Raw genomic sequence first — 14,073 nt, 5'->3', positions numbered from 1 at the left:
TAATCTCTCTCTCTCGACGAGCGAGAACGAGACGGAGTCGGCTAAGCCCAACGCGGCCCAACAACCTCTTGGCCTCCGCCTCCGCGTCCGTTCCGACTCCCCGAAGCGAAGCCGCTCTACTTCCCCTTCCGCTCCGCGCACGAGAGGACGAGACACGGCAACAAGCTACGGGAGAGAGGCCACGCACGATGATGGCGTGTCGGCGGCTGGCGAGGGAGGCCGTCGCGGCCTCGCTGCGACGGGGCTCCGCCACCGCGCCCACCGCCTCCACGCGCGCCTTTTCCGCCGCCGCCGCCGCCGCTGCGTCCTGCTCCTCCCGCGCACCAGTCGCCGCCAGCCCTATTCGCCAGTTCCTCGCGCGCTGTTCGAGCCCCGCTTTCCAGCCTCGCGCTGCCGAGTTCGGGCCTTCGCTCACCGCGAGAGTAGCCCTTGGTCTCCGGCCGCAGTTGTCAGGTGAGTGGAGTAGGTGACCCCTAGTCCCCTACGATCGTGCGCCATGTTTGTCTCACTCACTCGACATTAGTAGTATGCCGTTTATTATCGATCATGAATCGGCGGAAAATTATGTGGTTTACTTGTGCATTCAGCAAATTACTTTACCGATTCAGTATATGCTTGTTTTCCAGTAGTATTATTTTGTCAAGACCCTTCAAGACTTCTAGAGTGTCAGTTCCATGGGCTAACTCTTAATGATTTTGATTTTGTGCTTTATTTTCCATTAGGTCTCAATCTGATAAAAGGATTTGGAACAAGCACCATGCTAGCGATGACGCTTCATCAGGGACAGGTTACTGCTGCCACAAAAGGTGAAATTCTCCCTCTAGACACGTTGAAAATAATTTGAAGTACGGGTTCTCTTTTCACCACCCCACAGAAAACACATAAGATGGTCCCAATGAGTGGTCAATGGCATACAAAGGCTCATGGACTCATAGCAACAACATTTTTCTAACACATGATCGAAGTGCTAGCGCCTAAATGTTATGCAAAATTCAAAATCCACAACATTTGGGAAAATAACTGGTTTCTTAAACATAGTCAAAGACTACTTGTTGCTTAAACTTTGCAATGTTTGGGAAAATAACTGGGCTTATGGACTGGTCCAGTTTAATCAGTCAAGGACTTCAAGCACTAACTCTTAAAATCAGTTTATTCATGTTGACTGGTCCTCTAATCTGGTTTATTTCTATTGTACAGACTTATCCCTAGCTACCTGCTTATAACTAGTTTCCATTCACACCTGTAGAGCCTTTTTTCTGTTGAATATTGATTTTAGTTTTTTTTTCTGGTTGTCCCTAATGAATGGTGTTTATTTTTCTAATTTGGTTTCGCAGAGCAACCATCAAAAGCCATAGCTGGACCAACCACGGGATCTTTGAAAACCGAGCGTGGGCCTTCATTTTGGCCTTTGGTCAGGAAACTTCAGCTGCCAGTTGGATTGATTTTTCTGATTATTTCTGGGTTGCACAGCCCGTTAGGTCTTGCCCTAAATATTTTGCTTCTCATCTACTGCTCGAGACCTAGCCACTATTCAATATATTTGTTTCTTCAGGAGGTTAGTAAAATGTGTATATTATTTTATTATTTTATATTTTTATATGAGTAAATATGTATGCAAGTACTGTTTTGTGTTTCTCAACATGGTATGATGTTTCATATTTCATCATGCCATGCAAGAGTTGACTCAAAGGAGGGCAGTCTGTCTTTTTTTTTTCTTTCTAACTAATATGCCATTAATTATTTCAGCTTCGACATAGGGAGATGGGTCAAAACCATGCTGTGTCCAAGGAGGAGGTGAGTTTTGTGTATATTTTTTATTTCTCTTTTAGGTCTTATTAGGGGTGTAGTGGATGCTTGCAATTTAAATCGGATCTACAGTAGTTCTACGTCAGTATCATCTGATTCAGATTCTGAAATGCTTTCAATATGGTAGTAACTTTCACTCTCATAACCCTTTTTTACAGTTCACATAATCCTGAAACGTCCCATCAGCCCCAAGGATCAAAGAAGGCTGACATTTTTTTTTGTTTCAAACCAATTAATAAAATCACCATATCAGTTTGTCAAGGTCACGATCCGTATGGATGTGCTCCTATCCTATGACCTTTAGAGAAATGGTTTTGAGGGGCGATCCTACCGCTAGGATTCCAAGCTTCTGACGTATGCAAAAAAAACTTATACAAAGGATTAAAAATGATCACATTCCTGAGTCCTGACAGCTTTGGGTCTGTTTTAGATTATTTCTTTTTTTTACGGCAAATGTTTTATATTATTTCTTAGTATCCCAATTAATGGTATGCTAAACTTGTATAAACAAAGTTTGGGCCTTTTGGGGATTCAGTCATTCAGTGTTTTACTCTCATCAAAATTTGTGTTTTGGGTGCTCTTTTTTCCCCCCGGACAAAGTTTTGGGTCCTTTTGCCACACCTCTGTAAGTATTTAAGGTAGTTCCTTACTGTATTTTAGGCATAAGTATAAAAGCTCCAAGAACTCTGTCTCTCATGAAGAATCACAAAGTTATAATGTCTGGGAGATTCTTTATGCTACCTCTGTGTACCTTTTCTTTTCTTTCTTTTTTTCACTTGAACATGAACTGTCACGGCTGCTTCAGGATTAGAGATGTTGAATGATTTCCCCCGAGATTTGAGATCATTTTCCTGTATAGCGATATAGTGATGATTTGATAAGCTGACATAATGTTTTAGTGCAACTACACCGTGGCAAATGATATATCAACGAACACAGACGCAGTAGTTAAACCATTAGACTAAGGCTCATGTGCCTTTTTTCCCCATTGAACGGTATGCTTGCAGTTCTTTCCATGCGTTCCACTGCAGCACACTTGAAAAAGGAGAATTCAAAGTTAAATCTTTTATTAGTTAGAGGTAGTATTTGGTTGAGTTCTGCTTACATTTTAGCGAGTCCATTTTATTGGATATTTGTTTGAATTATGACTTAATAATTGCAAATATGGATTTTATTGAAGCAATTATCTATTATACCAATAGAGTGACACACATCTACATCAATATTCAAATTTCTATTTTCTTTCCTGTCTTAGTATGCTCCTTTATGTGCTTAGCTATTTGAACTAAACATTTTGTATTTTTCTGCAGTACATGCGTACAAGAAATGTTAATACTGAAGATTACAAGTTTTTTTCAATTGGAACCATTGAATTAGCAGACGGGAGGGTGCTACATCTCATTGGAATGCTGGGGAGCTGGTGGATGTACCGTGTGTCATTCAAGTGGAAAGAGCCAGTGTAGAATGTATTTTAGTTCTGAAGAGCAAGTTAACCATCTGGTGCTGAATAGCATATATTTTGAATCATTTCTAAATGACCAGTAGGTACTTAGAGAATTGACTTTTCAGTAGGTGACCTGTATTGTTTTTTTTTAAAAAAAAAAACTGGTGATGTCCAATGATTTTGCGAAAGTATTGTGCAAGAATATAATGGAAGCATCAAGTATGGAACCTGGTGATGGTGACTGGTACTATTTCTTATTGCGCAATGCAGTTCTACTTGGAACACCTATTTCTTGTCATCTAGCACATTGGTGTATGTCCCAAATGTTGCTTCTCTAAGTTTAGCTTCTGTAAACAAGGACGTGATTATAATGAACAAGGCATGGTGCCATCCGTTAGTTTTCTTCCTGCTACTAGCGTGTTGCTATTAATCAGTCACTTGAAACAGAATTATTGAAATAATAATCAATTGTAGTCCTTAGCTCTCATTTCATCAGAATTGGCTGCAACTCATTATAGTTTATTCCTTTTTAAATGGCTTTTGAGATGCTTCCTCTTTTGGTCATGAATCATGATCAGTATTACATCAGAGTTACACTATTGATCACTACTCCGGTACTCTCCTTGCAGGTGATATTTCTTCAGTGAATCGATTTGCTAGAATCTGTAATTGCAGTGATAATTGTATGGAAAAACTGGAATAACATTCTCGTTGTCACTTTGTTGCTTTGCATCGTGAATCTTTACTTTGCTCACTGTTTTCAGTTTCATTCATTCACGGAAGTCAGCATTCTAACATGTTTTCTAGGCAGCTAAAGTGATGATAAGGAATCGCGTAAAGGAAACCAAGGCATAAAGATCATTCATTTGAAATGGGAAAGGAATTTTGGGAAAAGTAAAGAAAGGTAACGTCAGTATTTCTCTCTCTGTCTCTCTCGTTTTGTCTGGTATTTCCAAGTTGCAGTTATCTGTTTATATAAGGACCTGGCCAGCAGCAGTGAATACCATATCTGAAACTTCATTGCCTTATTGTCAGGCATACTGGTTTGGAAATTTGTAGGCTGTTAGCTGCTCCTAATTAGTTGTGAGGGAAATGGCTGGGAGGAACATTGGAGTCGCAGTGGACTTCTCGTCATGCAGCAAAGCAGCTCTGCGATGGGCATCAACAAACCTTGCCAGGAACGGTGATAAGCTCATACTAATCCATGTGAACAATTCCTATCAGAATGAGCAGGGCGCTGTTCATCTCTGGGAGCAGAGTGGTTCCCGTGAGTACTGATGCCTCTTCTTCTCTGCTTCGTTTCAAGTTGATTTGATGTGGCTCACAAAGTCAGGACTTGAATATTTACCTGTTGCCGTTGGCAGTATGAGTTTATCCTAGCTGTACATTCTTTTGTGTTGTAGCACTCATCCCTCTGGCCGAGTTCTCAGATGTCACCAGGACATATGGTGTATCACCGGACAAGGAGACAATTGAGATCCTCACTCAAGTGGCAAATCAAAGAGGGGTATGGGTTTTGGCTCGTTCAATTCACCGCTTTTCAGTACTCAATTCTTTCTGGGAGTTACTATTGGCGTGAGCTGATTGCTTAGCTTTTGAAACTACATAACCGCAGATTGAAGTCTTTGCAAAGATATTCTACGGTGACCCGGCAAAGAAGCTCTATGAAGCAGTTGACCTGGTTTCCCTTAGCTGCATGGTTATCGGGAGCAGAGGACTAAGCACGCTCAAGAGGTAAAACATGCAAAGTTTGTAATTTCTGAACTTTATGATCTTGAACCTCCCTGCACTCAAGATTGTGTTCAAGTTTAACCTTTGCCCTAGCGTGGTATCTCTCTCCTTACCAACAGCTGTTGTTGTTGCCTGAACGCAGGGCTCTGATGGGGAGCGTGAGCACCTATATTGTGAACTACGCGGCATGCCCTGTGACGGTTGTGAAGGAGCACATGTAGGGGCAGTCAGCCCGATGAACACTGCTGTTTACAAGCTTCACTCCAAAAGAACAATACGTATATGTGTGGTAGCCAGATTAAATAAGTGTACTTGACATGCACTGATCAGGTGGATCTTGCTACATAGAAAATAATAAAATCTGAAGATACGGAATCTTGTGCTTGAAATTCACTCAGCTAGGACTGGACAGAACATGACTTGGCACTGTCATCTGAAGATATGTCCTAGGCCTGATGTAATCTTCGAATAATTTTGCTTGTAAAATCAGTTAAAGAAATATACGGCTCTGAGTTTTTTTTTTTAAAAAAAATCTACTCGCTTGAGATGCTGAATTTGCGATTGGAGGATTTGCAAATCGTGTGCAGTTGCTCAACCGCCCGCTGTCTGATCGGACTGACACGATCCTTGGGGCTCAAATAGATGACTACCTCACGGGTGTTCCTTTCTATTGGACAAAACTGAATGTTTGCACAAAACTTGGAGCACTAGTGCACTACAGCAGTCAAGAGTTTGTTTTTCACAGACAAATATATAGCACAAAAGTCAAGAGTCTGTTTTTCAGGGCCAAAAAACTTATTATAAGCCGTACCTTTTCTGCTAACAAATATTTTTTTTTTGACGATAAATTATGGGTTTCAGACTAGCGAACAGGCTAGCACAGAAGTTCAGAGTGCAGTTTGACAGAATGATCTGCTGATTAATGGGTAGTGTCATATAATGAACGAACTCTTTTTTTTTCAAACGAAGTATTGTTGTTGGAGCCTATCACTACTCATATCTAGAGCGAGACTGAATTTCCATATTGCCAGTGCAAAGAACTCGCAACCTGCATCTTTCAAATATTTTGACTGCATATATAGCAATATAATCAGCAAAAAAAATAGATGGGAACAAGCAAAGATGGCTAGCGTGATAGTGTTGGTTATTGTCAAATTTTGAAAGGCTCGCCAATTGAATGTCAAATATCAAAATATCTCTAAACAGAGAAATCAGATCAAGGCCAGTCAAATATCAAAATCTCTCACCAATCTGAACGAGACAAACGCGCACTTCCGCAACGTTGCCATTTCTGAACTACCGCAACCATGCTTAGGTGCAGCGAGGTTGCCGCAACGTGAGCTCGCGCAGCTTGCAACGCTATTTCCATGGCCGTGAACGCCGTCGCGCGGCGCGGCGGCGGTCTGCACGGTCGCACGCCCGCTTCAGCGCTGTTCACGGCCGCCACACATGCGACGCCTCAACACATCTCCCACTACCTGGCGCACCAGCCGCGGGCGACATGGGAGGCGCTCTCCGCCGCCTTCCCTGCCGGCGCGGTGTCCCACGGCCACGTCGATGCCGTTCTCCTCTCCCTCGCCAGGCACCCCCACGCCTCCCCCGAGCCCGTCGCCAAGAATGCCCTCACCTTCTTCCACTGGTCCGCCGCCGCAGCCTCCTCTTCCTCGCACTCGCTCCGGTCCTACTGCCTCCTCGTCCACCTCCTCTCCCGCGCCGCGCTCTTCCGCAACGCCTCCGTCCTCCTCGAGTCAGCCATCTCCAGGCACTCGTCGTCTTCGGCCCCCGCCTCGTGCTTCATCGACACCTTCTTCGCCGCCTACGAGGACAGCGGCACGGCCGCCACGACCCGCGGCTTACACCTCCTGGTTCATGCCTACGCGCGGCTGCGCCTCCCGGCGGAGGCCCTCGAGGCCTGTCGCTACCTCGCGCGGCGCGGCGTGCTGCCCTCACTCTCCGCCTTCAACGCCGCGCTGCACGCGGCGCAGCGCGCTGGGTCGTTCGGTGTCGCATGGGAAGTGTTCGAGCTTATGACGCTGAAGCGACTGTATGCCAACAAGAGCACCGTCGAGCTTGTCATTGGCGTCCTGAGCCGGGAAGGCAAGCTCGCCAGGACCGCGGCGCTCGTGGAGAGGATCCATGGTAAGAAGTGTGCGCCTGGCATTGTGGCGCACGTCGCACTCACGTTGAGGATGATCGAGGAAGAGAGGGTGGAGCAGGTGATATTGCTGCTGAAGAGGATGCTGCAGAGGAACATTCTCCTCGACGACATTGCTCACTCACTGATGGTGCATGCCTACTGCCGCATTGGTGATCTCATGTCAGCACTCGAGCAATGCGATGACATGGTTCGTCGTGGTCGTCGTCTGAATGCATTCGTGTACACTTGCCTCATCAGAGTGCATTGCTGCGAAGGGTGTATGGACAAGGCTGCTCAGTTGCACCAAGAAATGTTATCCATGGGAGCAAAACCGTATGATGCTACGTACAATCATCTCATTGCTGGTTGTTTCAGACAAGGGATGATAAAGGAAGGCCTGGCCTATTTTGACAACATGCATGAGGAAGGTTTTGTGCTGGACATTGGCAGCTGCAATGAGATGTTAGAGGGACTCTGCAATGCAGGAGAGGTTCACAGGGCAAACAATGTGCTGACGGCAATGATGGACAAAGGACTTCTTCCTGATCAGGATACATACTTGAGCCTTATTAATGGATATGGCAAGGTTGGCAATAACCAAGGTATTGTCAACCTCTACCATGAGATGGAGCACAGAGGGCTTGATCCTGGTGTTGAGGTTTTTACGACCTTGATCAAGGGCCTTTGCCAGTGTGGAAATTTGAAGGAAGCTGAAAAGTTTTTTATCATGATGAAGAAGAAAACAGTGGCCCCGACTAGCGACTTGTATGATATGCTTATCAGCGGTTACTGTGAGAAGCGCAATGCTAAGAGGGCACTTTGGTTGTATGATATGATGGTGGCAGAGAATGAGAGGCTTGTCCCCTCTGCTGAAACTTTTATGATGCTGGTCAGGAGAGTCATCAAAGTAAAGAATGTGTGTTCCCCTGATAGCTGACCATATAATTAGATACTGGAGGCTGGAGGAGAACTGACGGGCTTGTAAAGGTTAAAAGGGATAGAAGAAAAAGGTTACTGTTTAATATGTTTTCTCTTCTGATATGGAATGACTTTGGAGCTAAAGTTCAGGGCTTCAGGCTGCACATGCCCTAATTATAGCATTGTTTGGATGGTTTAGATAATATATGTATAGTTGAAAATTGCAATTTGTTTGTAAAGTTACAGCTTTAGGCATCTGCATTTTGTGTGCAGAGTTTGCATTGGTCCATGGGTTTGGATTGGGAGTGGCATAGGAATTCACCAACAAAAGTACTTTTGCCACATATAACTTTGGATAATGATGAAAATTGTGAAATTCATAAAAAATGCATTTCACCTAAAATTAAGGTGAAACAAATTTCGTTTATTTTCTAAGTTTGTGCATTGTGCTCTATAGGGCTCAAATCCATATTGACACTGTAAATAATTTTTTTAACACCACCTAACAGTTGTCTTCCACAGATTTTAAAGCTCCCAAGACACAAATCTGCTACCTGGAAGGCTGGAGCACCACCTTCACTACGATTGCACTATCACGAGCGTATGGGACATAAATGCAGGCCACTGTATGTGGTCTATGTCAAGCACAGATTGGATCTCATCTGTCAGGTCACCAAATATTGTTTAAGGCAGCAGTTTGTTGTGGATAGCTAAAAATAAGATAATGTTGAGAATAATAAAGGATTTTTAGTATTACTTGATCACATGCATGTCTGTCCTATTTGGAATTCTAGATCCCATTTACCAGCTATGATTTGCCTGCATCTATTGCCGCTATCGTCTTCTACGACTTTACTTCACTGCTGGCTTCCAAAGTGTTGAGTTCCTTTTTTATTATGTTCAGTTAGCTGGGGTTGTCAAGTGGAGGGACCCCTCCCTCTCTGTTCTTGCTTTTCGTTTGTGTTAGGGACTTCGTTGGTAATCTATGGATTATTTGTGAATCCTTTGTATCGGTTACTTTGTCGTTCCTTCGGCTCTTCTTCTTAATGAAAAACGCGTGAAGTCGCGATCTTGAAAAAAAAAAACTCATGGACAAGTAGTATTCTTTATCATCTCCTAGACTCGTACAGTTCTCGATGGATTTATTTTGTGATGTTACGGATTTAGGCAGTTGACTTTCGTAAGCTGAGTTTCATGGCTAGCATCCTTTGCCTCCATTTGTTCCAGTAAAGATAGGAGGACGTGTCAACAAGCCTCAGAAAACTCTGATAACTGTTGTAATTTTGTGTTCACGATTAAAATTTTCTCGCAAATTCCCATGTCCATTTCTTCGATTTGTTACATTTGCCACAGCTCTGAACTCCAAAACCCAAACTGGACAGGGCGGGACGGGACACTACCGGAGGCACCGACGCTGAAGTCTTTTCTGTCCAGCTGCGATTCAACCGTATGTCTACGGTGGTGGTGGTGACTGTTCAGGTTTGGCCGTGCTCACTGCAGCGTCAGTTCAGAGGCCCGGACCAGACGCAATCATGCAACTGCACGCTCCATGGCTGACGAGAACCTCTGGACCCTCTCCAGCACAGAATATATGGACTGCAAGTCAGATCGTGTCGACACGCCAACGGTGCAAGATGACTGATCGGCGACATTTCGATTTCAGGTCGTCGAGCCCCGCGCACGTTGGAGTTGGACAGTCGAAGGTAGAATTGTAGAACGTAAAAAAGAAATAAAAAAACACGTATCCTTCTTCTCTTCGAGAAGTCCAATTTTATTTTATTATATCTTACTCTTATAATATACTAATATTAATAGGTATTTTATAATATATATTATTTTATTTTATAATTTAGCAATAATAAAACTTTAAAAAATTGATTGCTTGAAGAGCGAGACGTCAGAACTTTTTTTTTAGGGGAACGGATGGAGTCCTTGGGCAAAAATCGAATCATGCATGGATGCAGAGAGGTTACAGATCGAGCACCTGAAACCCAGTACAAGCAGAACGCACCGACCGATAGGCAAGGCCTTGTCACGTGCATGGTCAGCGGCGTCATGCCTGCCACGTGGAGCCGAGCCTACACGCGTCTCGCAGCTCCGCCACACGTGCTTGCTTTCTCAGCTGACACGGCGCGCTGCTGCCTGCTAGCTTCTCGCCACTCAAATCCCAAATGCAAGTGCACCTCGATCGCGTCAGCTCGTGTCACTCTCACCATCCGTGCCGTGCGTCTCGGCCCGCACCAAGAGCAAAAGCAGAGCAGCCAGCCATGTCGACGACGGCGCACAAGGTGGCGACGCACGCCGCCGCCGCGACGGCCAGGGGAAGGCGGCGGCGGCCGCCGAGCGTGCTGAGGGAGATCGTGTACGGCATGAGCCTGGGCCTCTTTGCGGGGTACCTGTGGAAGCTCCACCACTGGAGCAACCAGCGCCGCACCCGCGAGTTCTACAGCCTGCTCGACCAGGGCAAGATCACCGTCGTCGCCGGCGACGACGACGAGCCGCCCGGCCACTGAGACTGAGCCTACTGCTACCTCACGGCTGCATGATCACGTACTAGTACTATGCCCTGCTGTGTTGTCTCGCGTCATATCTATCGCTTTAGTTTAATTTTAGTAGTGTTCTGATGATCAGGGCTTCAGGGGGGTTTGCTTAATTTGTCTGCTGCTCTGTGATCATCATGTCAACGGTTGACAGTGTCTTGCTTATTGTCCCGCTCACTTTTACTACCTTTTCGTGTTAGCATGTACTACTACTACTACTGCACAATCAGATAATAACGACGACGGTTAGTTTTTATGATCTGTCTTGCACTCTTGCTCTCGAGGGAGATTAAAAAAAATTGCTTCCCTAATTCAAAGTCGGATTATTAGATCTGTGGTCAGTGTTGTACTGCGGCTCTTGTCTCTAGTTGCAGCGATTAGGGATTCCGTCCGTCTGTGCCTTCACATCAGTTGGTTTTCGGCGTGCCGTGCCGGGATGATTCGGCGACACCATCATTGCAGGAGAGGCTGCTAAAATTTTGCAGAATCTCGCCTGTACTCCTTGTCTAATTTCTTTTTGAAGTAGGAGTATCGTTTTTTTTTTTTTTTGAAAGATCCTTGTCTAATTTCTTCACTGGTAGACTGGTACTACTATAACTACAGCCTACAGTAAAGGTCTCCTCTGTTTCTGTTCTTATTATTCTTTTGTTTTTTGTGGGGGAGAAAAAGAAAACTGTGGAAGTGGAATGCATGGAGCACCAAAGGGCGTCTGTTGTACTGTCCGCGTCTGGTCCTGTGGACTCCTCTGTGCGACTGTGCCGGAGTAAACTCTGAATAGTCAAGTCTGCTGTGTAGCTTCCCAGCCTGTGATTGTAGCATGTACAGTACTGTACGTCTAAGCACTCGAGTTGGTTAATTATGGCCTCAAGTGAGTGTCTGAAACTATTCTTTCTTTCTAGCAGATTAGGGTTATGTTCACTTGAGTTTATCTACGTCAGCGTCAGCTATTTAGTAGTGTTTTTCTGTCATAATTAACAAATCAGCGGACAATTCTTTTAGTCATGGCTTTTCAGATAAACTAAATTTAGAGGTGACCAGTTCTAATGTCTTCGTGCGAAATTACGCCCTCTAAAATTATAGCTCCAGTGTTCAGGTAGTGCTGACTGCTGAGCTGCTGTTAACATTTTAATCCATGAGGATTTTACAATTTCCATCGTGTGCTTAGATACACGCAACGGTTGAAGCATACGTACTGGTTATTTGAAGGAAATGCAGGCAAACAGCAAACATGCATTGACAAAAACTCGTATTTCTTCGCAGTCACACCAATTCAATTCAAGTATTCAAATCGTATGTACATTGACAAACTCGAAGCAAGCAAGCGCTGTATGTAGCACGTACGTACGTGTACCACCACGGTAGCTGATGATGGTATCAAGAAATCACGGACCGAGATTTACCGGGAGCAAATTGTCGTCGCCATTTTTGCGTGCCGACCTGAAAAGATTCGATCACGAGCCGAGAACGAAGCGACGGCAGCAGCCAGGCAGCCACCAGCGCGGGCGCCGGCGGCGGCCGTCCGTCCGCCCGCCCGCCGTCATCGCAGGTTGTGGAGCGGGTTGGACCCCGTGGGCGCCAGCCTCTTGTCGTCCTCGAACCAGCTGTCGCGGCCACCGGCGGCGGCGGCGGCCTGCCGGAGCCGCCTCGTGCCGCCGTCGGAGGAGGCGGCGGACCCGGTCCGCCGCCGGTGCGTCGCGTGGCGGCGATACGGCCGGCCCCGGTCGCGCGCCGGTGGCACGGCCGAGACGACGGTGGCGGTGGCTCTGCTGCTCCGCCAGTGCCGCCGCGCGGTCCAGGAGTGGCGAGACGATGCCGCTGTTGCCGGCACGGCGTGGCCGCTGAGGAGGAGCGACGTCGCCCTGAGCGCCAGCGGGATGAGCGACAGGAGCAGCGCGAGCTTGAGGCACCTGGCGGCGCTCATATCTATTCGCTCGCCTGGTCAGCCACCGGCCGCCAGCCCGGCCTGGCAAGAGCGTGGACGACAGACACGGCCGCGGCCGGTGACAGACAGCTGACACGACGCGCGGTGCGCTGCGCTGACACGGGCGGGCGAGGAGATAGATAACGGCAGTAGGCAGGCAGAGAGGGCTGCGAGGGAGAGCCGGAGAGACAGAGAGAGAGAGAGTGGAGGGGGGCAAGGCATGCAGGAATGGAGTGGGCGCGCCGTGTCCGTGTCCGTGTCCGAAGAAGAATGGCGTGTGGTGGTGGCGCTGTAATAATCGGCAATGATGCGACGGGAGCAGCGCAACGGGGAGGAGGAAGGCGACGACGAGAAGAAGAGGAGGAGGAAGGGCGACTCGATTTGACGTGGGCGGCGGACAAAGGCGCAATGAGTGGAGCCGGCCCGGTGGTGAGCCCCCGTCCGTCCGTCGCCTCGCGCTGCCTGCCGGCGGGCGTCGATCGCGTCGGTGCACACGTCCCCGTCCCTGTTTGTTCGCTTGCCTGTCGGCCTTGTCCACCCGCGGCACGCCGTGGTCCGGCGCCCCCCCCGTCCGCGTCCGTGTCTCCGTGCGGCGTGCGGCGATGCCAAGGGGCCGGATGGGGAGTCCACGACAAGGGCATCCATCAATGCATGTGCGCCTGCTTGCTTGACCGCCTCCAGCCGCTGCCGCACACGGCACTCCCGTCGTCATGCCATGCCATGCCATGCCACGACCCGGTCCGTGTCCGGATGATGCCATGTCATGCCATGCCGCGACCCGGGGAATGCCATGTGAGGCGGTGCACGCAGGCAGGACGCGCAGGACATTGTCATATCCGACGGACGTCTCTCGCACGTACTACTAGCCAGTCAGCACGCGACAACACAACAGGTTCCTTCCCAAGGCAAGGCAAGACAAAGGCGCGCGCCCTTTACCTCTCAAACACGGTGGACCTTTTTGGTCGTCTGCCATTATCGGGATCGCTGAAGATCCGCTGCTCAATTTGCATTGCCCGGTCCAGTCCTCCCAAAACTGTCTCCGGCTATCCGCTTGGAGCATTGCAAGCGAGAGGTATCCCTCCCGGATCATCACGACAAGGGAGAGAAATTAAAAAGGCTCGCGAAGAGATGGGAGCTTTCGTTCCTGCCTTTTTGCATGCATGCATGTATCATGTATGCATGCGAGGAGACGCATCGACCAAACAGTTGGTGAGCGAGCGAGTGCGACGACGACGCCATGCATGCATGGCCGGCCCCATGGAGAAGCATCCGGCAACCAGCAGTAGCCAACACTCGCCATCGACCGGTTCCATCGCCATCACGCTTTTTTTAACAACTCGCCGTGGACACACTACACTCTCTAGTCTCTTACTCCTACTGCACTTTGATCACTACTACCTGCAGCTGCCAGCTTGCTTTGCTGTTGCAAGCTGCAACAGCGCTGCTGCACCGACGACTGGCACGCGGGCCGCATCATATCATTCCCTCTCGCTCCATCTACAGAGACGGACAGCCCGTGCTGTGCTACTACATTTATTTTGGCCTTGTTTAGTTCACCCCAAAAATCAAAAAGTTT

General features: G+C 47.5%; 5 protein-coding genes across 5 annotated transcripts; 4 read left to right on the top strand and 1 right to left on the bottom strand.

The window, feature by feature from the left end:
- Window positions 104-5,504, top strand: LOC110433562. Its single transcript, XM_021455946.1, has 9 exons — window positions 104-453; window positions 723-806; window positions 1,335-1,555; window positions 1,747-1,794; window positions 3,117-4,154; window positions 4,286-4,517; window positions 4,654-4,757; window positions 4,866-4,984; window positions 5,124-5,504. Exons 1-5 carry the CDS (start codon window positions 189-191, stop codon window positions 3,267-3,269), a joined length of 771 nt encoding a protein of 256 aa, XP_021311621.1. The 5' UTR covers window positions 104-188; the 3' UTR covers window positions 3,270-4,154; window positions 4,286-4,517; window positions 4,654-4,757; window positions 4,866-4,984; window positions 5,124-5,504.
- LOC8056552 (uncharacterized protein C167.05) lies at window positions 4,343-5,900 on the top strand. The gene is made up of 5 exons (XM_002457224.2): window positions 4,343-4,517; window positions 4,654-4,757; window positions 4,866-4,984; window positions 5,124-5,198; window positions 5,843-5,900. The coding sequence occupies exons 1-5, from the start codon at window positions 4,343-4,345 to the stop codon at window positions 5,898-5,900; spliced, it is 531 nt and encodes a 176-aa protein (XP_002457269.2).
- Window positions 6,117-9,037, top strand: LOC8056551 (pentatricopeptide repeat-containing protein At1g66345, mitochondrial). The gene is made up of 2 exons (XM_002457223.2): window positions 6,117-8,128; window positions 8,559-9,037. The coding sequence occupies exon 1, from the start codon at window positions 6,349-6,351 to the stop codon at window positions 8,053-8,055; it is 1,707 nt and encodes a 568-aa protein (XP_002457268.1). The 5' UTR covers window positions 6,117-6,348; the 3' UTR covers window positions 8,056-8,128; window positions 8,559-9,037.
- Window positions 10,209-10,832, top strand: LOC8056550 (putative cytochrome c oxidase subunit 5C-4). Its single transcript, XM_002457222.2, has one exon. It carries the CDS (start codon window positions 10,304-10,306, stop codon window positions 10,547-10,549), a length of 246 nt encoding a protein of 81 aa, XP_002457267.1. The 5' UTR covers window positions 10,209-10,303; the 3' UTR covers window positions 10,550-10,832.
- On the bottom strand, window positions 11,799-12,954 carry LOC110434042. Its single transcript, XM_021457624.1, has one exon. It carries the CDS (start codon window positions 12,495-12,497, stop codon window positions 12,114-12,116), a length of 384 nt encoding a protein of 127 aa, XP_021313299.1. The 5' UTR covers window positions 12,498-12,954; the 3' UTR covers window positions 11,799-12,113.

The sequence above is a fragment of the Sorghum bicolor genome, chromosome 3 (assembly GCF_000003195.3).
Source record: "Sorghum bicolor cultivar BTx623 chromosome 3, Sorghum_bicolor_NCBIv3, whole genome shotgun sequence".
Classification (NCBI taxonomy): Eukaryota; Viridiplantae; Streptophyta; class Magnoliopsida; order Poales; family Poaceae; genus Sorghum; species Sorghum bicolor.
The sequence above is the reverse complement of the archived record's forward strand: the minus strand, read 5'-3'. Positions and strand labels throughout refer to the sequence as shown.